The sequence below is a fragment of the Balaenoptera physalus genome (genome assembly GCF_965194825.1).
Source record: "Balaenoptera physalus genome assembly, chromosome: 3".
In the NCBI taxonomy this organism is placed as follows: domain Eukaryota; kingdom Metazoa; phylum Chordata; class Mammalia; order Artiodactyla; family Balaenopteridae; genus Balaenoptera; species Balaenoptera physalus.
In genome coordinates this window covers 13,726,628-13,749,712 of record NC_138890.1, presented here as the reverse complement: position 1 = coordinate 13,749,712, position 23,085 = coordinate 13,726,628, and the positions used below count along the sequence as shown (strand labels likewise).

At 53.1% G+C, this 23,085-nt stretch overlaps 2 protein-coding genes across 2 annotated transcripts; both read left to right on the top strand.

Annotated features, from left to right (window-relative positions):
* The first annotated feature begins 983 nt into the window (after window positions 1-983).
* Window positions 984-9,548, top strand: TM6SF2 (transmembrane 6 superfamily member 2). The gene is made up of 10 exons (XM_082456753.1): window positions 984-1,220; window positions 2,853-2,956; window positions 3,365-3,462; window positions 3,533-3,636; window positions 4,040-4,122; window positions 4,764-4,888; window positions 5,071-5,172; window positions 5,503-5,595; window positions 6,263-6,382; window positions 9,053-9,548. Exons 1-10 carry the CDS (start codon window positions 1,126-1,128, stop codon window positions 9,257-9,259), a joined length of 1,131 nt encoding a protein of 376 aa, XP_082312879.1. The 5' UTR covers window positions 984-1,125; the 3' UTR covers window positions 9,260-9,548.
* Window positions 9,549-10,796: 1,248 nt separating this feature from the next.
* Window positions 10,797-19,129, top strand: HAPLN4 (hyaluronan and proteoglycan link protein 4). Its single transcript, XM_082456256.1, has 5 exons — window positions 10,797-11,116; window positions 12,140-12,257; window positions 12,535-12,897; window positions 14,483-14,815; window positions 15,201-19,129. Exons 1-5 carry the CDS (start codon window positions 11,114-11,116, stop codon window positions 15,590-15,592), a joined length of 1,209 nt encoding a protein of 402 aa, XP_082312382.1. The 5' UTR covers window positions 10,797-11,113; the 3' UTR covers window positions 15,593-19,129.
* Window positions 19,130-23,085: the final 3,956 nt, after the last annotated feature.

Genomic DNA, 23,085 nt, shown 5'->3' with positions numbered 1-23,085 from the left:
ACAGCCAGGAAAAAAAAAAACTGGGCCCCCTAGGGCAGGAAACAGGTGGGCACCGCTCACCCTGTTTCCTGCACCCACAAGTACCACGTGGGCAAGAATCCGAGGCTCGCTGGAGGGGTTGACACAAAGCTGCCTCCTAATTCTCCACCCTGCAACCCCCTCCCTGGTCCAGCCCTGCCCCCTTGCATATGACCCCGAATGGAGCCCAGCCTCCTCCAGGCTGTTCAGAATGCTCCCAAGCCCACCCCACCTTGCTCCATGACCCCACCACCAACCCCAGCCTTCAGTGCCTCCTTTCTGCTGCTCATCCCCAAGCCTGAGCTATTTCTTCCTGCCAGGAGCACCATTACCAAACTCCTCACCAAACTGACTCCATCCCCGCTTTATCATCTCAGCCACCCTTTGGACCTCGCCCACATGAGCAGGGGTTCAGGCTACACGGAAGGAACACAGCAGAGAATCACGGAGTCCAAGGTGTCCCCAACCCTGGGCCCTGACCGTCTGCCTTGAGTTGGCCCCCGGGACCAGTTAAAACTTCACACCTGGACACATGTTTAAATTTGTCTGTGGCCACCGCATGAAAACTCAAATCCAAGGGCACTTAAAGGGAACTCTGCACCCAAGCGGATGAGGTTCCTCTGTCAGTGCGCACATGCAATGCCCACTTGATCCTGGGCTGGAGGGAGGTCTGCGGAATGTGGAGAGTTAAAAGGGTCCCCCTTTGGGGTCGAGGTTGAGGCTAGGATGCCTGTGACTTAGGGTGAAGAAAGAAGTGCAGAACGAGGCCCGGGGAACGAATTCCCTTAGACTGAAGTGGCCTCCAGGACGCAGAAGCGGAAGCATCGTGAGGCATCGTGTTCTAGCATTAGTAGAGAGGGAAACCGGTTGGGCGACGGGGACTGCCACTGGGGACAGCGCAGAGTCCGGCAAGGCTATCAAGGCGGGGAGGGGCCACTGCGAGAGGGAGGGGCCTCGCAGGGCAGTCACAGCGGGAGCTCGAAGGGCAGTCACAGCGCGGGGGCGACCTTTGCGCAAGGCGGGGCCGAGCCGGGCTGGGTCCCTGGCAACTCCGCGCCCAGAGCCACCGCCGCGCAGAAACCAAGCCGGGGTCCCGGCACCGCCGCTATGGACATCCCGCCGCTGGCGGGCAAGGTCGCAGTTCTGTCGCTGGGCGCTCTCCCGTTGTCCTACGCGCTCAACCACGTCTCGGCGCTCTCGTAGTGCGTGCGGGGAGGGGCCAGGGCGGCCTCCTCGGGGTCTGCGGGGCTGGGCTGGGGTGTGGAGGGGGCGGGATGGAGGATGCGCGGGCTCCCACGAGCCCAGCGGCCCCGCGCCGCTCCGGCCCGCGAGGACAGGGGCTGGGTAAGAAGAAGCCCCCCCACCTCCAACCGGAAATCGCCTTCCAGCAGGCCCGGAGCTGTGTGCTGGAGCTGGGGTCGCTCCTGGGACGTTTGGGGCCTGGGGAGGAGGAACTTTGAGAAGCAGGGCCCCTAACAAGGCAGGGTTTTGGAGGGTTTCTGGTGTTTTCCCAGGCATGTGCCCAGCACAGGCTCCAGAGTCCCCAAGGGTCAAAGTATTGCCCCAGATAATGCCCCAGTGACCCGGCTCTTGCCACACACACGCTCTGCTGCGCCACCCCTACCAGCCTGTCCCTCCATTGCCTGTCTCAGGCCTGGGACTTTTCTTCTCTTCAGGGCTGGCCCACCCTGTCCCTAGCCTCAGTTTCCCCTACATACCTCGACCTCCCCTGTCCCTATCTCCTAACCCTAGGCCTCAACCCTGTGGATCCAGCTACTGGGTACCAGGCAACCACAAGCCCCTCACACTCCCAAACCCAGCACAACCCAAGACATGGGGTAGAGGGAGTCTTGACTGTGGAGTTGGCTCCTTGGGTACAAATTACTGGCTCCATCCCCCTGGACCCTGAGTGAGCCAGGTTGCCCCAGGACCCTCAGTTTCTTCACTGTGTAATGAACATAATTCTAGAGCTCATCCCATAGTTACAGTTAGGGATTACAAATTGTGTGCCAAGATGCTGGTGTGGTCTCATGTGATTGCTATAATTGTCATGTTGGTTAGATGGGGCTGGGAATGGGGATCCTAGGGGTTAGAGGGGTTCAGGAGAAGGTCAGGGCCTGGAGAGAGTGTGGGGGGGAATGTGTGACCTTGGATATGTCTCCCACCCTCCCACCCTTGGCCTTGGTTTGCCAAGAGTTGGAGGCTGCCCAGAGACCTGGCTTCTATTATCTCTGCAGCTGGTTGACCTGCCTTATCAGGTTGATGGGAACAGATCAGGGCAGGGGTGGGGTGGAGTTGATGGAAATATTTGGACTTTACCTGAGGAGTCAGGAGCTTCAGACCATGAGGTGTACAGAGCTGAGCACTAGAGACCCTCTGGCAGGTGTGGGCACTGGGACTGGCCACAGAGGGTCTTGGAGCTGTTGAATGACAGAGCAAGCAAACTGTCACACACATCAGCAAGTGACTGGATAAATCATATAGTCAGAAGTGTTGACAGATGCTCTCTCTGTGCCTGGCCCAAGTCAGGCAATGATCCTTTCTGAGGAGTCAGGGAGGGCTTCCCTGGAGAAGGAGCAATGTAGATGGGCCATGAAGGATGAGTAGGAGTTTGCCAAGTGGAAAGAAGACTTTTGGAAGGAGTTTCCAGAAGAGGGAAACAGCTGGGGCGAGAGCCTGGTGCTAGGAAAGGGGAGTTTCAGGGAATGGCTTTCCTGGACGGACAGATGCTTCAGCCTCCTCACCTGGAGCTTCCTGGAGTCTGCTCTTGCCCTAGGGTGGGGCAGGACCTCAGAATGGGCCTGGCCTCCCTGACTTGGTTTTCCTCTCCACAGCCCCCTGGGGGTGGTGTGGATGAGCGCCCTGATCCTGGGTCTGCTCTTCTTGGCTATATACAGCTTGTCCCGAAGTGACATCTACTATGACCCACTCTATGCTGGTGAGTTGGTGGGAGGGTCTTAGGGAAGAGAACTGTCTGGGCAAGGGCCTCCTCCATCAGACTGGCAGCCCTTGAAGGGCCTTCATCAGACTGGAGAACCTTAGAGACTGGAGAGCCCCTACTGACTGGGGAACCTCAAGGGGACTCCCCCTTCTGACTTGGGACTCCTGAGTGCAGGGACAGTGCCTTTCCCATCAGCCTGGGGACCCCTAAAGGCAGGGACTGTGCCTCCCTCTGAGGCGGGCTGTGGGTCATGTGACTTGCGGGGTGGGGCCTGGGAGCAGGTTTGTGCAGAGGCTTTGCCCGGAAACTGGGTGGCTGGTCACCGACCTGCAGTCTCAAGCTCCGCCCACACCTGGTCTGTGCCCCGCCCACACCCTGCCCATGCCCCGCCTACTCTCCCCGTAGTGTTCGCAGTCTTCTCCTTCACCTCCGTGGTGGACCTCCTTATCGCTCTCCAGGAAGATGGCTACATGGGGAGCTTCATGGCGTTCTACACCAAGGAGGTATGTAAGGGAGCGGTCTGGGATGCCCGCAGCCCTACTGCCTGTCTGAGCCCTGCACCTGCCCCTGCAGGGTGAGCCGTACCTGCGCACGGCACACGGGGTCTTCATCTGCTACTGGGATGGCATTGTTCACTACCTCCTCTACCTGGCCATGGCTGGTGCCATCCGTAAAAGGTGCGTGGGGTGGGCAGGGTGGCACCTGGACCCTGGGAAGGAGGTCGAGTCCTTAGGTGGGAGGTCCCAGGTCAGGATGAAGCCAGAAGTATCTGTAGGGGATATCAGGAAGCCTCTCTAGGGCTCTAGACAGGAGTGGCCAGGAGAAGGATCCAGGGAATATCACAGGTGTCAGTGATGGTCGGTTCTCTTCTCTACCACCCTGTGCCTGGGCAGACACTACTGTCCTTGGACAGAGGATTTGACTGTTCATTCCCTCATTCAACTTCCTGTTGTCCCTTCTGTCCTGGGTGACACTGAAGGGATCCAGAGCTGGGGATCCCAGATTGGTCTCTGGACCCTGTCGGGGGCTCTGAGACTGGGGGACAGGGATCTACTGGTCACCCCTCCATCCCCTGCCCAGGAAGAGGTACCGGAACCTTGGACTCTACTGGCTGGGATCCTTCGTCATGAGCATCCTGGTGTTCCTCCCAGGAAACATCCTTGGTAAGGACTTGGCTCTGAGGAATCCTGTCTCCCTGGGCTGGGTCACTGCCCTGTGTCTGGAAGTTCCCAGTGGATCCTCCATACCCTCTCCAATGTCTGCAGAGGGCACCCTCCTCCCCACCACGTGCCTCTCCATTCAGAGCCTAAGCCAGCAGCCTTTCCCCACCACTCCCCCATTTTCCTCTTGGAGGTGCGGAAGCGCATTCCATTTCCTCCCCAGCTAGCGGTTCCTGACCCCAGGGACTTGGCCCAGAATGCTCTTGACACCAGAAGGGAATTTTAAGGTGGATCCAGAGGGCAGAGTGAAACCTTTGTAGGTAGGTCTTAGGAGGCGGAGCAGAGAAGGCAGCCAGGGATGTGGGGATGGCTGTGCAAGAGGAATATCCAGGGTGTTTCTAGGGGGAGCTAAGAATAGCTGAAGTGTACGAGCCGTGTCCAGAAGGTAAATTGAGGCAGGCCAGGCTGAGGAGCATGGACATCATCTTATGGGCACTGGGGAGTCAGACGTGTTAGGGCTGAGCTAGGATGGCATTTGTGAATCACAACTTCCAGCCAGGGGCTCTGACATGGCCCAGCTAAAGGATCCGGCCGGGCCTGGGAGATCCTCGCTGCATGACACCCTGTCTCTCCTACCATGGCAGGCAAATACAACTCAGAGATCAGGCCTTCCTTTTTCTTCACCATCCCCTACTTGCTGGTCCCCTGCTGGGCTGGCTTGAGGGTCTTCAACCAGACCCAGGCACCAAGCTGCTGCACTCCCAACATGGTGAGTCCCTTGCCCCCAGATAGGCCTTGTGCCAAATGCCTGAATGTCCCCCATTTGAGTTGCTTCTGGTCAAAGACATTATCTCCTTGGAAAGATCTCCTTGATCATTAGGGAAGAAGGGATGAGCCTTCATTGAGTGCCTGTTGGATACCAGACTTCTCATGCTGTTTCTCATGGGGCAGGTGGAGGAGGAGCAAAGAAAGGGCCTTCTGCAGCGCCCAGTTGACCTGGCCCTCATCATCTACCTCATCTTTGCTGCATTCTTCACCTTCTTTCGGGGCCTGGTGAGTCTGCACTGGCCAGCCTACCTGCCTCCAACTCCCCGTCCCCAGCCCATCCCTCCCTCCTTTATCTTCATTATCCAGTGCAAAAAGGCCACTGCTCTCCCATCTGATCATCCAGGGAAGTTCATCGAGTCTAACCTGAGTGTTACATCACAAAGCCCCATTCCCTGTAGCCTTCTCTCCAGCTCACATATCTGTGGATTCTCAGCCAGAGGAGAGAACCAAAGCTGGGGCAGGCCAGAGCAAGGGGTATGGGCCCCTCCTGGGAGGCCGGGGAAGGCTTCCTCTGGGAGGGATGTTTGAGGCTGTTGGTTTGTCTGTGGGCCCCAGGTGGTGCTTGACTGCCCCATGGATGCCTGCTTTGTCTACATCTATCAGTATGAGCCATACCTGCGGGACCCCGTGGCCTATCCGAAGGTGCAGGTGAGAGGGCAGATGGGAGGAGAGCGCCACAATCCTGCCGTGGTTAGGGATCTGCTGGGCCCCTTTGAAGCAGGTGTCAAAAACACAAGTCAAACAGGTGGAAGCACAAATGGAATTTATTGTCCTACCAAAAAAGTACAGATATTCTCTTCAGGTATGGCTGGATCCAGGAGCTCAAGGATAGCTCTGTCTCTAGACTGTGTTTTCTTTGCATGTGCTCCACTCCCAGGTAGTGCCATTGTGGTATGGCAGAGACAGCCTTGGGTAGCTCTAGGCTTCCATTCTTTCTACTTAGCCACCACAGAGGAGTGTGAGCCCTTAATTCCTCAGCTTAAGTATAAGTCTTAGGCAGGCTCTGATTGGCCAAGTTTAAATCACATGCTCATAGCTGATTTTTATGGCCAGGGGGCTGGGGTGTTCTGATTGGCCAGGCCAGGGTCACATGCTACTTCTGGAGTAAGGTGGGTGGGCTCAGTGTGTGGGAGTGGGATGGGTGGGGAAACCCAAGGGAAATAAAGAAGCAATTTGCACAGGGTAGGATGTGCAGAGACCCCCAGTCCTGGGTGGGGTCTGAGGTTGGCCAGATTCTCCTTGGGGCCACCACCTGAGGGGTATCAGGAGACCCAACTGGGGCAGCCGCTCAATCCATCAGCTGTGTGCCCCCCAGATGCTGGTGAATATGTTCTACGTGCTGCCCTTCTATGGCCTGGCCATCTATGCCCTCATCTTTCCTGGCTGCTCCTGGCTGCCTGACTGGACCTTGGTATTTGCTGGAGCCATTGGCCAGGTGAGGTGGGGTGGAACGGGGTGGGGTGGGCCAGTGCATAGGGAAGAAAGTTTCTGCCTGCTCATTAATTGCTTTTGTGCTCACCCTGAGCAGGGTGATACTCGGCCCCTGACAGGCTCCACCCCCAGCTCAGTACCCCAGGATTCCCTAGTGTGGGGGAGAAAGAGCCAGACACAGACACCCCAAACCCATGAGGTTAGAACTGAATAGAGGGAGGTAGAGTCTGAGAGGGATTCCAGAGGGGGCAGAGTTCTTAGAAAAGGGGGCATAGGCTTTTTTTTTTTTTCTCTATTGTACTTTACTATTTATTTTTTACTTTGTTGCGGCATGATTGTATATTCAAAGTACAATAAAAGAAAATACTTATTGTCTATTTCTCTTCTGGATATTATTATCATTGTTATTATTATTAGTTGTTTCATTAACGATGACTGTCAAAAATAATTTTGTTGTACAGAAGAGTGCTGTAAAAATCTCAGCCATCTATCAAAATTGCTAAGACTGTCTCATTTCCACCCAGCTCTTTAAAGGCAGAAGAACTACTCTTAACTTGGTTTCTTTCTTCTCTATATTTTGCTTTGGAAGCTGTGTTCTGAGTCCGAAGGCTCTGACTACCAATATTTAAAGTCAAGCTTTGGAGATATTTTTGCTTTCTCATGCATAGGCTTTAAAAATTCTTACACGCAATATTTGGCTCTTTATTCCATCTGTAATTTATTTTTCTATGTGATGTGAAGGAAGAATCTGAAAATTATATGTTTCTCCTTATGATACTCAATGATACTCAGTATCCAAGGTATTAAAGAATTTGGAAGTATCTGACTTGACAAGTTCAAGAAATTGGAAACCTTATTTCAGGAGGAGGGAAATCTTCTAACATTGTAAACCAGAAGGACTGGACTGATCTTGCTGAGCCCCAGCTATCATCCTACTCTCTGTTTTTATTTTGTTTATTACTATCTAATTATAAAGGGTTATTATTAAGAGAGAATAGTAATTCAAGCATATTCAAGGCTTTGTGTAGAAAATATCTTTACTCCTTTTAAACATAGATTTTACTTTTTGCATAGTTTTAGGTAGCAAGCCAGTTAGGACTGTTGAGAATTTCTGAAGCAAAGAAAATTTACATGAAGGAATGTTTTGGGCTTCATGAGGTTTCTGAACTCTAAACCCCTATACAGAAAAAAGGGCTTGGTTAACACTGTGCTAAGAGAGTTGACCAAACTTCAATTTGACTTCCACCTGAACTAGGTTGTAGTTTGTGTCAATAAAGATGACCCCAGCCCTCATGCTGAGTCTTTGCTCAAGAAAATGTGACCCTGCCAAACCACAAAATGTACTCTGTCTAACCCACCTTGCCAAACCATTTTCAGTAGTTTTTCCACTTACTCTTTTTGTAATTTTCCATTTCTTTTTTTTCCAAATAAATGTTTCTTTTTTTTGAGCTCTGGAAAGATATTACTTTTTTTTGAATTTTTGAATTTTATTTTATTTATTATTTTATACAGCAGGTTCTTATTAGTTATCCTTTTTTTTTTTTAATAAATTTATTAATTTTATTTATTTATTTTTGGCCGCGTTGGGTCTTCGTTGCTGCACGTGGACTTTCTCTAGTTGCAGCTAGCGGGGGCTACTCTTTGTTGAGTTACGCAGGCTTCTTACTGTGGTGGCTTCTCTTGTTGCAGAACACAGGCTCTAGGCACGCGGGCTTCAGTAGTTGCAGCACGCGGGCTCAGTAGTTGTGGCTCACGGGCTCTAGAGCACAGGCTCAGTGGTTGTAGTGCAAGGGCTTAGTTGCTCCACGGCATGTGGGATCTTCCCGGACCAGGGTTCGAACCTGCGTCCCCTGCATTGGCAGGCAGATTCTCAACCACTGTGCCACCAGGGAAGTCCCAGTTATCCATTTTATACATATTAGTGTATATATGTCAATCCCAATCTCCCAATTCATCACACACCCCCCCGGGGGCATAGGCTTTGAAGTATGGGTATGAGTTCTTCAGGCAGGGAAGGGCATTCCAGGAATGGGAACAGCATAAGGAAATGCACAGAGGGGGACAGTGATTTAGAGACCCATAACGTGGGTAAAGGCAGAGACAAGATAAATTGACAGCTAGATGCTAAGGGCTTTGAACTCTGGGCTTGGGGGCTTGCGCTGAGAACAATGGGGAGCTGTAGAAGGTGTTTGAGCGGTGGAGGGCCCAGTCAGAGCTGGGGGCATGTTTCTGGGTTTCTGATGGGAAGTGATAAAGGCTGGGCCCCTGGCCAGGGCAGTGGGACCAGGGGAACATCCATTAGATATATTATTATTTTATCGATTAGGGGTAGAATTGAGAGGATTTGTATCAAGGCTGCCTGGGGTGGGGAAGACCAGGAGGAGGAGCTGGACTCAGGGCAGAGAAATAGGGTGCAGGGTCCAGCAGACAGAGTGAAGATCGTTCTGGTTAGGCAGCTGGGGAGAGGCTTACAGATAGATGGATGAGGATAGACAGGACATGTGAGGACAGGGATATTTAGAGACAGATGGATTGAAGAGGGGAGACAGGTAGGTCAGCAGAGCCAGCGAGATAGGGATGGGGACATTTTGAGCTCCGCAGGGTGGGATGCTGGTGATGCTGGGACTTGTTCTCTCCTGGTCTGTGACATCCATCCTCCCTTTTTGGCCACCAGGCACAGTTCTCACACATGGGTGCTTCCATGCACCTGCGCACGCCCTTCACCTACCGTGTGCCTGAGGATGCCTGGGCCAGCTTCTTCGTGTGCAACGTACTGTATGCTCTGGGGCCCCACTTGCTGGCCTACCGCTGCCTGTGGAGCCCTGCCTTCTTCCTACGCCCGCTTCCTGGCCCCCCAGCCCACCATAAGAAGCAGCACTGAGGGGGCCATGGGACTCCCCAAGATCCTGTTTACATACCCAGCTGGCCCTGCCCCTGGAAGGGTGGGTTGGGTTTTTTAGAGGCAGGAGGTGTGTCTTTGGGTGCCTTCTGTCCTGGCTATGGTGATTTCAGGGTGGGATGGGGGGGCCCAAGGTCCAGGTGTTCCAGCAGAGAAGGCCACGGCCATGCTCAGCTGTCACCTCACCCAAACTCCACACTGGCACCCTCCCGGAATTTATCCATCATCCCCCCATGGATCCTTTCAGTAAAATTCCTTTTGATGCATAAAATGTTGCTCTGAGTGTTTCAGGGGGCAGGGGCAAGGGACCCCCTCCTCCAAACCCACGAGGGCCCACTCATCACTGCCAGCATAACCATCAGGAGCTGGGGGTGCCGGACAGCAGAAGTCTACCTCTGGTTGGTGTGCCCAGCCCCATCTTCCAGGTAGGGAAAACCGAGGCTCAAAGAGGACCAGAGACCTGCCCGAGGGCACAATCAGGAGAGAAGGGTCCAAAGTCTAAGCTCCACCAATAAATTCTAATAACTAACAGTGTGGCACAGTTATTAAGCACCTACCATATACCAGGCCAATGGCTAACCTCACATGCTACATGCTGGGTCTCACCGCATATTCCAGATGGGGAAACTGAGCCTGCGGGAGATGAATGTCCTGGTCCGAAGTCATGCCTCCTGGATGCAGCTGAGTTAGGCAACGAGCCCCAGCCCCTTCAACCACAGAGCCCATAACCCTGCCTCTGCTGTCTGACTGGCTTATATTTGGGGGAAACTGAAGCTGGGGAGGCAGCCAAGAAGTTGGGAGAAGGGCTCATTGCCTCCTGGTTTGATTTTTGAACTTGAGTGAAGGTCCAGGTTCAGGGGTAACTCCTGCCCAGACCACTCTGGGTCAGGGGGTTGATCCGCCGGCTCCCTGCCCTTACCAACACTTATTAGGCACCTATGTCTAGCCATTAGATCTTCACGAAAGACCCAGCACTCCATATCTCAGATGTGGAAACTGAGGCATAGAGTGAGGGACAGAGTCCCTCTGCAGAGCGTGTGATTGTTGTAGGGCCCGCATCCCACAGAGTGAGCACCCTTTGGCTGCCGGGGCCCAGGACGCTTTGATGGTCACCCAGTGACAGATGGGAAAACTGAGACGTGCAAGCCAAGCCCCTTTCCCAGGTTACTCAGCCCCCTGCCCACGCAGGGCATCATCAGGCCCCCCACTTCCTCCATTTTTTTTTTTTTTTTAATTTATTTATTTATTTTTGGCTGTGTTGGGTCTTCGTTTCTGTGCGAGGGCTTCCTCTAGTTGCGGCAAGCGGGGGCCACTCTTCATCGCGGTGCGCGGGCCTCTCACTATCGCGGCCTCGCTTGTTGCGGAGCACAGGCTCCAGACGCGCAGGCTCAGCAGTTGTGGCTCACGGGCCCAGTTGCTCTGCGGCATGTGGGATCCTCCCAGACCAGGGCTCGAACCCGTGTCCTCCGCATCGGCAGGCAGACTCTCAACCACTGCGCCACCAGGGAAGCCCCACTTCCTCCATTTTAAAGAGAGTTAAACTGAGACCCAGAAAGTTTCCTCCGGTGGCCCAAGGTCAGCCAGCAGGGAGGCTGGGACCTGGCTCTGAACTCACTGTTCAGGGCAGTCCTTCCTCCAACTGTGCCCATCATCACCTCTCCCCCAGCAGGCGCCACCACGTCCCCTTTAACGCCCCCCCTCGTCCACCTCCCTCCTCCCCTTGCAGGCAGACGCCGGGATTGCGCCGCCTGCAGGGACCTGCCCAGTCCTTCCTGGGTGTGCGGGGAGCGCAGTCCCGGCACATAGGGGCCGCTGGTCGGGGGCCGCACCGGCAGGATGGTGAGTGGGGCTATGGGTTCGGTAGGTCCTTCTCTGGGATTCTGTCTCTGTGTCTCTGATCTACATCCCGCAGTGTTTCTCTCTTCAGTCCCTCTCTCCGTCTCATCTCTCCCATCTCTCTCTGTCTCTCACCTTGTATCTCTTTCCCTCCCACTCTCTCCCTCTCTGCTTCTCCTTTTCTTATTCTATGTCTCTCCCTACTTTTCTCTCCCTCTTTTTTTTTTTTTTTTTTGGGTCCCTTTTCTCTCCCTCTCTCTGAGTCTCTGTCTCTCCCTACCCCCATGTCTCCCTCTTCTCTGTGTCTCTTTCCCTCTTGCTCTCTCTCCTTTCTCTCTTTCAGTCTCTCCCTCTCTACCTCTGTCTCTCTCCATCTTTCCTTACTCTTCTCCGTGTGTCCCTCTGGCACTCTCTTCTCTCTCCCCCTTTGTATCTCTGTCCCTCTCCATCTTTCCTTCCTCTGTCTGTGACACTTTCCTTCTGTCTCCATCTCTCCCTGCCTTTCTCTCTGTCTCAGTCTCTTTCCCTGTCCTCGCCCTCTTTCTGTGCGTCTCCCCCGCTCTGCCTCTACCACCCGCTCGCCCTGCCACCCCCACCTGCACGGGTTTGCTGCAGTCTCCTGGCGCGCGGATAACCTTGCCGCTGCCGCCGCTCCAGCTCCTCTGCTCCTCCCCCCTCCTCCCCAATCCTCGGCCTGGGCCAGAAAAGAGAGAGAGAGAGAAGGGCGCGGGGCTCCGAGGCTCTGGTGTTGGGGTCAGGGGGTCAGGTGGGTTGCCTGTGCAGAACTAAGGGAGAGTGAGTCCAGGGGCGTGGGCTTTGCCCGAGGGCAAGTGTGTGAGATCCTGGGAGAGTGGGGGTGGGTGGGAGGGTCTGCTAGCCTTCTCCTTGGGGGGGGTCCTCCGGGATCCTGGCTGGGCTGGGGACCTGGGCATGTAAGAAGTCCTCGCCGCGGGAAAGGAAGGCCAGAGAGTGAGTCTTCTGAAAGGCAAAGGCCAGGAGGCTGGACTGAGCGCTCCGTGCCACCAGGTGTGTGCTCCGGCGGCCCTCGGTCGCGGGGCACTCTGGGCAGCTGCATGCGGAGTCCTGCTGCTCACCGGCGCCGCGGAAGCGGAGCACGGCCGGAAGAAGGTCGTGCACGTGCTGGGTGAGTCAGGGCCGTGGAAGCGGATCTTGCCCCGCAGAAGCCGTGGCCAAGTAGGATCACCAGGGTGCATGGAGCGGGGAGGACGGAGGGTGCTGGGCGGTCCTGATGGCCACAGTCCCCGCCCCCTCCCTAGTCCCCTTACGGAGCCCCTTTACCCTTCTGATCTCCTGATCCTCACCCAAGTTTTCTTCCCACATCCCTTTCCCTGGGTCCCCCTCCCCAGGTTCCCCTGCCCCGCCCCTAGAACCTCTTCTTAACCCTCTTTGGTTGCCCATAGAAGGGGAGTCGGGCTCCGTGGTGGTGCAGACAGCGCCGGGACAGGTGGTCAGCCACCGGGGTGGCACCATCGTCTTGCCCTGCCGCTACCACTACGAAGCAGCCGCCCACGGCCACGACAGCGTCCGCCTCAAGTGGACCAAGGTGGTGGACCCGCTGGCCTTTGCCGATGTCTTCGTGGCGCTGGGTGCCCAGCACCGGGCGTTTGGCAGCTACCGCGGGCGGGCTGAGCTGCAGGGCGATGGGCCCGGGGATGCCTCCCTGGTTCTCCGAAACGTCACGCTGCAGGATTATGGGCGCTATGAGTGCGAGGTCACCAACGAGCTGGAGGATGACACTGGCATGGTCAAGCTGGACCTGGAAGGTGACTAGCCTGTGGGCAGGATGAGGCTCATTTCTCAGGGAGAAGAGAGGAGGGTATTGCAAAGGACAGAAACCAAATCAAGCTGGCCTGAAGGAATTCAGCGGCTTGGTGGGGTAGGATAATGGTTCTGATCTGGGGTGATTTTGCTACCTGGGGATATTGGCAATATCTAGAAGTAGGTTGTGGTGATATAGTGGGTAGAGACCAGGGATGCTGTAAACAGCCCACAACACACAGGACAGTCTCCCCACAGCACAGAATAATCCAGTCCAAAATGTCAATAGTGAAGACATTGGGAAACCCTTTGGTAGGATCCAAGCACAGTGAGATCCAGGCATTCACATCATGTCAGAAATCCTTCCTTCAGCTCTGTTTCCCTGGGTGGGCTTTCCTTGGACAAGTTTCCCCTGATGGAACCAAAAAGTAGTGCCAGGCTTCCACCCTCCCAGCTTGGCAATTGATTTCCTAGGAGTGCTAGCTAGAGTCCCAGAGTTGTCCTTCATTGGCCCAGCTTGAGTCATTTGCCTATCCATGGGCCAATCACTGCGCCTGGGAGATGGCATGCTCTGATTGGCTGACTGTGGAGCTGGGAAGTAGGGTTTCTATCTGAAGATTTCCCTCCCATGTGGTTTGCCTTCTTCACTCCACCTCAGAAGATGCTAGAGAGATTTCAGAGCCCTCACTCGCTGAACTTCCCAACAATAGCGAATAACAACAACAATAATAGAAGCAGCTCTCCTTTATTGGGTGTTTTCTATGTGCCAGGAGCTTGGTTGAAGAGCTCTCTGAGCTTTCATTTAATTTTCCCAAAAACCCTGAGGGAGATGGTATTACTCACAGAGGAGCAACTGGCTCAGAGAGGTTAGAGCCTTGACTAGGGCACATACCAGTGAGTGGCAGAGCCAGGACTGGAAATCTAGTCTGTCAGGCTCCAGCTCTTTTCTCTGGCTCCTGTTTGATCCTTCCTGCATCTGCTGAGAGAAGCATCTGCACCTGCACCCCCAAGGTCCACCCCACAAACACAGACACACAGAGCGCTAGTGAGCTGAGATGACTGTGATTCCGATGAGGGACGAGCTATAAGAACTGAAGGTAGAAGGGAAACCAATGGGAATTGTCCTGGACAATGCTGGAGATCAAAGAGGTCTTTGCCCAGGGTCAAACTTTCGTGGGCTCCCAGTGTGAGGGAGTCAGTTTTGTGGGCTCAGGATTTGACAAGAAGGAAGGTCCCGATGCTGGAAGAATGTCAGAAGCACGTAGAACTGAAATGGAGGGTTGTGGGAGCTGGGTTTTGAAGGATGAATAGTAGTTCGACAGGTGGAAAGGTGGAAAGAACATGAACAAAGGCCTCCAGTGGTGGAAAGGAGGTGGACATGATTAAGTATGTCAAGGGGGAGGGTCAAGTGAATCCCAAGCTTAAGGCAAAGGTATGAGGGGTGTGAACTGGGGAAAGGCATGGTCAGCTCTGAGGCCATAGTGAGGGATGGCCTGAAAGGTCTAGGTGGAAGAGTCACACGGCACCACAGATGTCAGGTAGGTGGGTGAGAGTTGGGGGGTCCGAGCTGACCCTCGTGTATCCTCTCAGGCGTAGTCTTCCCTTACCACCCGCGTGGAGGCCGCTACAAGCTGACCTTCACGGAGGCGCAACGCGCGTGCGCTGAACAGGACGGCATCTTGGCGTCGGCTGAGCAGCTGCACGCGGCCTGGCGCGACGGCCTGGATTGGTGCAACGCGGGTTGGCTGCGCGACGGCTCCGTGCAGTACCCGGTGAGCCAGCCCCGGGAGCCCTGCGGCGGCCTGGGCGGGGCCGGGAGCGCCGGGGCTGGCGGCGGAGCCTCGGGGGCTGTGCGCAACTACGGCTACCGCCAGAACGCCGAGGAACTCTACGACGCCTTCTGCTTCACATCCAACCTCCCGGGTGCGTAGGCTCCACCCCTGGGAGGAAGGTCCTGCCCTCCGCTGGCCCGGGCCCCGCCCCGCGTATGAGACCCCACCCCCACACAGGTACCCTCTCAGACTCTTTCCCACTCCGCCCAGGTCTCTCTCCCTGTTCATCCTCTCCACACCCGCCCTCGGGGGTCCGAACCAGGAGATCCCGTCCCTAGTACTGCCTAGGCACGGCAATCAAACATCTCCTGGCACCAGCACTGCTCTAGCCGAGGCTGTGGTCCCGGGGTGCAGGGGAGGGGGTGTTTCTGAGCCCTGAGGCTGAGGTCCTAGGCTGCAAGCGGGAGGGTGTCCTGAATCCCGAGGAAGCCGGGTCCCAAGAGCGGCCCTAACCACTCCTCCCCACCCCACGGCAGGGCGCGTGTTCTTCCTGAAGCCGCTGCGGCCGGTGCCCTTCGCGGGAGCAGCGCGCGCGTGCGCGGCGCGCGGAGCGGCTGTGGCCAAGGTGGGGCAGTTGTTCGCCGCGTGGAAGCTGCAGCTGCTGGACCGCTGCACCGCAGGCTGGCTGGCGGACGGAAGCGCACGCTACCCCATCGTGAACCCGCGCGCGCGCTGCGGCGGCCGCCGGCCAGGTGTGCGCAACCTCGGCTTTCCTGACGCCACGCGCCGCCTCTTCGGCGTCTACTGCTACCGCGCGCCTGGTGCACCGGACCCGGCACCTGGTGGCTGGGGCTGGGGCTGGGCCGGAGGCGGCGGGTGGGCTGGAGGCGCGCGAGACCCCGCCGCCTGGACCCCGCTGCGCGTCTAGGCCCGGGCCGTGGACCGCTGGGGCGCTTGGCGGCTGGCCGAGTGCCCTACGGCTACTTGGAGATGGACCACACCCCTGGAGACTGGCCATGCACCCTGCGGTGCCCTGCAAGTTGACCAGGCTTCCTGCGGTCCTTAAACCCTGGCCACACCCTCTGAGGTCCCCAGAGTCTGGCCAGTCCGGGGAGCCAAGTCCCCTGGAGTCCCCTGGAAATCGACCAAGCCCCGCCTCTCCTGGACAGTGGATTCCTCTCCTCTCCCAACTTTCTCCAGGAGACAGGGCACACCCTCTGAGAACCACTGGAGACCAACAGAACCCGAGGTCTCCTGAACACTGGAAACATCTCGTGAGGTCTTCTGGAACTACCCCCAAGGTCGCCTGGAGGCTGGACCCCCGGGATTATCTGGAGACTGGGCAAACGTCCTATGCATCTCCCTGGAGACTGAAGACTGGTCCCCTAAGGTCACCCGGACACTGAACTCTCCTCCCTATCACCTGTAGAGAAACCAGAAACCTCAGAGTTCGTCAGTTGACCATGCCACCGTGGTCACATGAAGACTGTGGGCTCCTGTCCTCTCCTCTAGGGTGACCTGGAGTTTGGTTACTCCCATTCTCCCCCCTTCTCCCACGAGTCCCCCAGTTTCCATAGTAACAGGCCGTGTCCCCAGGTAACTGTGGAGAACAGCTCCACCCCTCCAGTTTCAGGGGAGACCACCCTTGTCTGTCACTGTTAAGACAGATTGACACGCCCCAGCTGGCTCGCATTACTGGCAGCCGTGGCCCATCCCTTAGGTATCTCTCTGAGGGAGCAAATCCGTCTTCACCTGACGGGCCCTTTCCTGGCTGTCACCTAAGAGACCATCTCCCAGGCCCAGAGACCCATAAAATCTATGTCATTCACTATGGAGAGAAGCTGCCCCACTTCCCATTGTTACCAAGGCGACCAGCCCAGCTTCTACCTGTCACCTAGAGTCACACAGCCCTTCCTTCATCAGTCACACCCACGGAGTTAGTGCCTCCCTCCTCCAGCTGTAACCATGGACACCGCACGTTTCCTATCTCACCCACCTTCACCCCAGAGACCTACAACTTCACTCCCACTGTCCTCACCCTGACCAACAGCCATGGAAACCACCCTCTCCCCTAACTGTCCTGAGAGTGACCCAACATTCGGTTCTCCAGCTCTCACCATGGAAACAGCCTGCTCCCTTCTGCAGGGCGCCTCAGCTCCTCGCTACCCTCCAAGCTCCTCCCCCAAGCGGCTTGGACCCCCCCCCCAGCTGTTGCCATGGAGACTACACTCCGGTGTCTGAGGTAACAGAACACCTGTCCCCCTAGGCTTTCCCTTGTTGGTAGGGCCCGCCCCTCCAAACTGTCACCATAGAGACTGTCAACGTCGTCCCCAGGACAACTGACTTCCCAGTTCTCAGGAACTTCTTACCATGGGCCCGAACTGTGCCCCATAGGGCTTAATGGCTGCCCCTTCACCAGATGGGCCCAGCTCCAGGCAGCATCTCAGACCCAGGTGGACTTCTGGAGCTGCTGGATATCCTCCCTTTGCACGCTAACTATATCCCAGACAACAGCTGTGCACGAGACACCCTTGCAGCACCCAGGTGAACAAACTGAGGCTCTGGCGTGCCCCTACCCTTTGTGCTATGCAAGCACTAGGCTTCCGCTTCCTCTCTGAGACCACATCCCCCTTCTCACTGAGTTCCTCTCTCCTTTTCTAACTTCCCTCCACCCACATTTTCCTTCTTAGAGATCCAGGAGAGGTTGAATTGTCTTTAAACCTCAAAATCCTCTCTGAGCTCCAGCCAGGTTCTAAAGGGCAATTTGTGCTAAGAAGTCAGGACCCAAACTCCCCAGTGTTAATAGCCAGCTCAGAGAGACTGTCCATGAACAAGGCCACCCCAGCTTTTGGAGACCCCAGTTTCGAGGTCTTGCCTGGAGTGGCACTGGGGTCCCTCCTGGAGCCCTCCATATTGTCACATCCATCTCCAGGAAACCCATCTGTGGGTTTTGGAACCAGGTATGCCTGGGTTCGAATCCTGCCTCTATGACCAAGTGACAAAACCCCTGATCCTATTTCCTCCTCTGTATCAAGGCTGTTCTAAGGTCCCAGTGAGTGCAAAGTGTACAGCAGGGGCTCAATAAATTTTTTTTTTTTATGAATGAGAAAATGAGACAGCTCGTGGGTAGTTACTTCAAAAATGCACTTTGGTGGACAAAATGTTTTTCAGCTGTGGGTGCTTGGTGACGATTTGGTTGGGAAGCGTCTCCTCTCATTCCTCAGGACCATTCCCTCTCCCTAATCTCTCTCCCCTCCCTTCCCCCCCATCATCTTTCCCTCACTCTGTCCCTTGAGCCACCTCCCATGGGTCTGGCCCTTCTCAGCCTTGTCCTAATTGGGTCACTAACCAATCCAGTGATTCCTCTCAGTCCCCTGGGAATGAAGTGTGTGAAACTGGGTGTTGAGTTCCTGCATCAGGAAGGCAGAGAAGCTGCAAATTTTCCCTGGGGTGGGTGTGGAGGTCAGGGTAGGGAGAGTGTGGGCCGAGGAGTATTGAAAGTTTCGGGCATACAAAGAAAGGGAGAAGAGAAAAAAAAAGTGTAAACGTCTGATATGGTTGTAGAAGTGGGATGGTCGATTTAACTGCTCATGCTTCAATGACAGATGGGACAGAACTCCTAGAGATTCCAACCACTCATCTGAAGCCAGGGTCCAGTCCCTTGGTTAGACTGCCTTGGGATCCAGCTGTGCCTTAGCTTCCTTGACTAGAGGAATGGTAGGGGCATTTTTCTGGAGATGAGTGCATGAGATTTCTTTCATCCCACCTTTTCCCTGCTGACATCCTTTCTCCCTTCCATGGGTTCCAGCATCCTGATTTTGCCTCGGGTATGTAAGTTTCCCTCCTCTCATTCTGTGAGTCAGAGGGGCTGACGCCACTGGGCAATGAGTGCTGTGGCTCATCTTTCTGGGCAACCCTAATTGGTCCAGGGGTGGACATGGACCCAGGCAGACCAATGAGACTGCTTGCGATTTTGATGGACCAATAGGACCAAGGGAACCCTCTTTCTGCTGGGTCTCTGCACTGTTAGAGTGGAGGTCTTCGAGGGTCCACCTGGAGGAGACCTAAGGATGGCAACCAGGGTAGAGCCACTCCTGAAGCTAGTTATTCAGAAAAATGTCTCACTCCTGTCTTCCAGCACCCAGGGCACTTCTCCGAGACATCTAAAATTTCTTACATGTCCTTCAAAAGATGTTTCATATTCATTCAATCAAACATGCATATATTGATTTCCCCCCACTTCTACACAAATGAAAATATGCAACATATATTTTTTATGTTGTAAAACTTCACATAATATGAAATTCACCATTGTAAACATTTAAAAGTCTTCAATTTAGTGTCATTTAGTACATTCCCAGTGTTGTTCAACCATCACCCCTATCATTTTCATCACCCCAAAGAAAATCCCATACTCATTAAGCAATCACTCTCCATTCCTCCATCCCCACTCCATGCCCTGACAACTGTTAATCTACTTCCCATCTCTGTGGATTTGCCTAGTCTTGACATTTTGTACAAGTGGAATCCTACAGTATGTGTCCTTTTGTGTCTAGCTTCTTTCACTCAGTATAATATTTATGGCTGAATAATGTTCATATATGTATATATATCACATTTTGTTTATTCTTTTATCAGTTAATGGATATTTGGGTTGTTTCCACCTTTTGGCTACTGTGAATAATGCTGCTATGAACATTTGTGTGCCATATATACTTTATTTTATATATTTATTTATTTATTTATTTTTGGCTGCATTGGGTCTTCGTTGCTGCACTCGGGCTTTTCTCTAGTTGTGGTGAGCGGGGGCTACTCTTGTTGCAGTCCGTGGGCTTCTCATTGCGGTGGCTTCTCTTGTTGCGGAGCGTGGGCTCTAGGTGCACGGGCTTCAGTAGTTGTGTCTTGCGGTCTCTAGAGCGCAGGCTCAGTAGTTGTGGCACACAGGCTTAGTTGCTCCGTGGCATGCGAGATCTTCCCGGACCAGGGCTCGAACCCGTGTCTCCTGCATTGGCAGGTGGATTCTTAACCACTGCGCCACCAGGGAAGCCCTCATATACACTTTTAAAGTAACTCTTATTTAACAATATATTTGGGGACTGGTTTCCTTCAGCATGTAAAAATCCGTCCCCTTCCCCCACCAGCATTATTTTGAAGGTTGGCAAAGTAGTCATTGTTTGGATGCACCATAATCTTTGTAACCAGTCTCCTAATGGTGGACATTTACATTGTTTCCCATATTTTGCTGTTAGTAATAAGTACCATGGTCATCACATAAGTACAAGTATAACTGGAGGATGATAGCAGGAATTGTTTGATCAAGGCGTCAAAACTTGCCATTTTGTTAGTGATCTCCAACTCTTCTTAGAGGTGAGGCCAATTTATAGCCCATCAGTAACAGATGTACTTGCCTATTTCCATACGTCCTCAGTAGCATCATGTGTTACCACTTGTTACCTTAGCCAACCTGATAGGTGAAAAATAATATCTCATTGTGGTTGTCACTTGCAATTCACCTGTTATATGAAGCTGACTATCCTCCACTTTGACTTTAGATGCAGGCAGTTGAGTAAATCATAAATCATTCTCAGTTCAGGTACATTGTCATCATTGAAATATGCAAGGCCCCTCTCTTGTGAGATTTATTTGTTTATTCCCTTTTATTTATATGTCCTTATTTGTGTACCTTGGAGATCTGAAAATTGTGTATTATTTTGTTGAGCATATGTTGTAGTTTAAGAGCCATCTGTATTTCCTTTTCTTTGAGCTTTTTGTTCATATCCTGTGCCCATTTGGCTATTGGATTATTGGGGGTTTTTTCGTATTGATTTGTAGGAGCTCTTTATATATTAAGGCAAAATTCCTTTATCTCTGATTTGAAGAATTGTTTCCAAGCTTGGCATTCGCCTTTTGACCTTGTTAATGTTGTTTGTTGCCACTATTGCTTTAGAATAAAGCCCAAACTTCTCATTACAGCCCATATTGCCCTGAGTGATCCATCCTCTGCCTCTCTGACCTCATCTCCCTCCACTGTCTACCTCTGTCACTCCGCTCCAGCCACTATGGACTCTTTGCTGTTTCTCAAATGAACCATGTTCCCTTCTGCAAGAAGATTTTCACTTTTACTCTTCCCTCTGCCTGAAACTCTCTTCCTTTCTTCCCTTCTTCGTCTAGTTAATGCTATTCATCCTTTAGATTCCATTCACCTCCTCTAGGAAGCCTCCCCTGACCACATCCCAGGGGTCACATCTGTTCTGTCCACCACTATCTCCCCAGCACCCAGCACAGTACACGGCATATAATAGCTGCCCAGTAAGTCCTTGCTGAGTGAATGAATGAAGGAAGGTGTCAGGAGGCAGGTTGAACTGTTAAAAAATTTTATTAAAATGTCCAAGGAGTACATTAATGTCCATAGTGTCAGATACCACAGACCCACGGAACACTGCAGCTGACAGCATAACCAACAGAATCCAAAGCTGTTCACGCGCACACACACTCACACGCGTGCCACACACGCGGCACACGCAAACACTCACGTACATCTCAAAGGGAAAGACCAAAAGACAAACCACCCACCTTAGAAAATATCAGAGCCCCCTTCCACCATGGAGCTGGGGTGGGGGCAGGGCAAGGGGCTGAGGTGGTCAAGGGTAAGGAGCATAAACCAAGACACCCCAAAAAAAGTTGCATCCCCAGAGCCCCCCACTCCAAACAAAGGAAAATTCTTTTGTGACATGGATGACCAAAGATGTGTTATTATTTTTATATTTCTTAAACCAAGAGGAATTATCAAACCTAGAAGGCAAACCTATATCCCTGGGTTTTCTCAACAATGACCATAACATGGAACAGTGGATAATGTCTATATAGCAGGGAACACTAAAGACCATGGTCAAGGATGCGGGTCTAGTTTGCACTTCTCAATCTTTTCCTAAATCTTCCTGTGTGTTAGAGCATGATTATGTTTCAATTCCTTCCCCCCAAAACAGAGAGCAGGGTTTGGAGTCAGCCAGAGGCAGGACTGAATCGTTATTCCTGTCTTGCAAGCCAGTGTCTTTCTCTTATCTGAGCCTCAGTTTTGTCTTGTGTAAAATGGGAAAATAATGGTTCCTAAGTCACTGGGCTGTTGAGAAGATTCAAGGAGGCAGTGTGTGTAAGTCCTTAGTTGTCAACTATGATTAGTACTTCCCAGGAGGGATATAGGCTCAGCCAACACGTTTCTTTCTCTACTGAACCCTTAGATGGACCGTATATTTGCTTATTTTTCTTTCCTGCAGAGGGCCATTCTCCACTGTGGTTTTTAACACTAATCCACAGATGTTACCCAGACTAGAGAGGTTGAGAGTGGACAAAGGACATGGAGGAAAAGCTGTGGGTCTTTCCTGCCAGAGATCAGGAAGCTGAATCCCGACTTCTGGCTTGGGGAGAGTTTTTACAGGTTTCAGATTCTGGGGAGGAAGGCAAGGTGAGTTCTTTACAGCTTAGAAAATTAAAAAACTAAGAGAAAAATGTGTGTGTGTGTGTGTTTCAGTTTTAACACTGCATATCTCTCTACATGACCGCAGGTAGATGTCACTACTTCAAGTTTTAAGCATTTCTAGTCCACCAGGCAATGAATGGAGGAGACAGGAATAGAGTAGGGGTAGGGGTGGGACCCATGGCAGGGGCACTACCAATGTCTGCTTGAGGGATGGATATGGGCACCGAGCTAGAAAACTTGGCACCTCCTTGGTCCAGGAAGGAAGTTCTTTGTCCCCTGAGAGATGGAGGGGGAAGAAATCTGGGTTCGTTGAGCCCTAAACATCCTCTCATCCGTGTGTGTGTGTGTGTGTGTGTGTGTGTGTGTGTGTGTGTATAAAATTCACCACACATGCAGAACCACCAAATCTCAGCACTGGACTAGACCTGGGAGGGCAAGCAATACAGCTTCCCTTCATTGCCCACAAATTTCTCTGACTATTCTGACCCCTAACTCTGAGGGCCTGGGGGGATGTTGTTCCAAAAACATTCCTAAAATTCAGTACATAGGAATTCCACACTCAGTTCATCCACCAAGACTAAGGACTGACTTAGGCTGAAGTCCAAGGTGAAGGAAGAGCAGCCATCAAGTTCAAGCAGTGTGTGTCCATGTAATTTTCTACTCCCAAAGCCAGTGACCTTCACTATAGGCTTCAGCCTGCATTTAGGACATCTGACAGCTTACTAAATCTGAATCTCTGGTGGTAAAAGCAATTCCTTAGTGCGAATCCAAACACACATTCTTGCACCCTTATCAAAGCCTTATTTCCACAACTGGCAGTCAGCCTTGCCAACAAAAGACTAAACCAGTGCAAAGAATGATGATCTTTGCCGATTGTGCTTCCCTGCACTGAGAGATGCTCCCAGAGTTCAGCCTGACTAGAACTGACTTTTCAGACACATGGC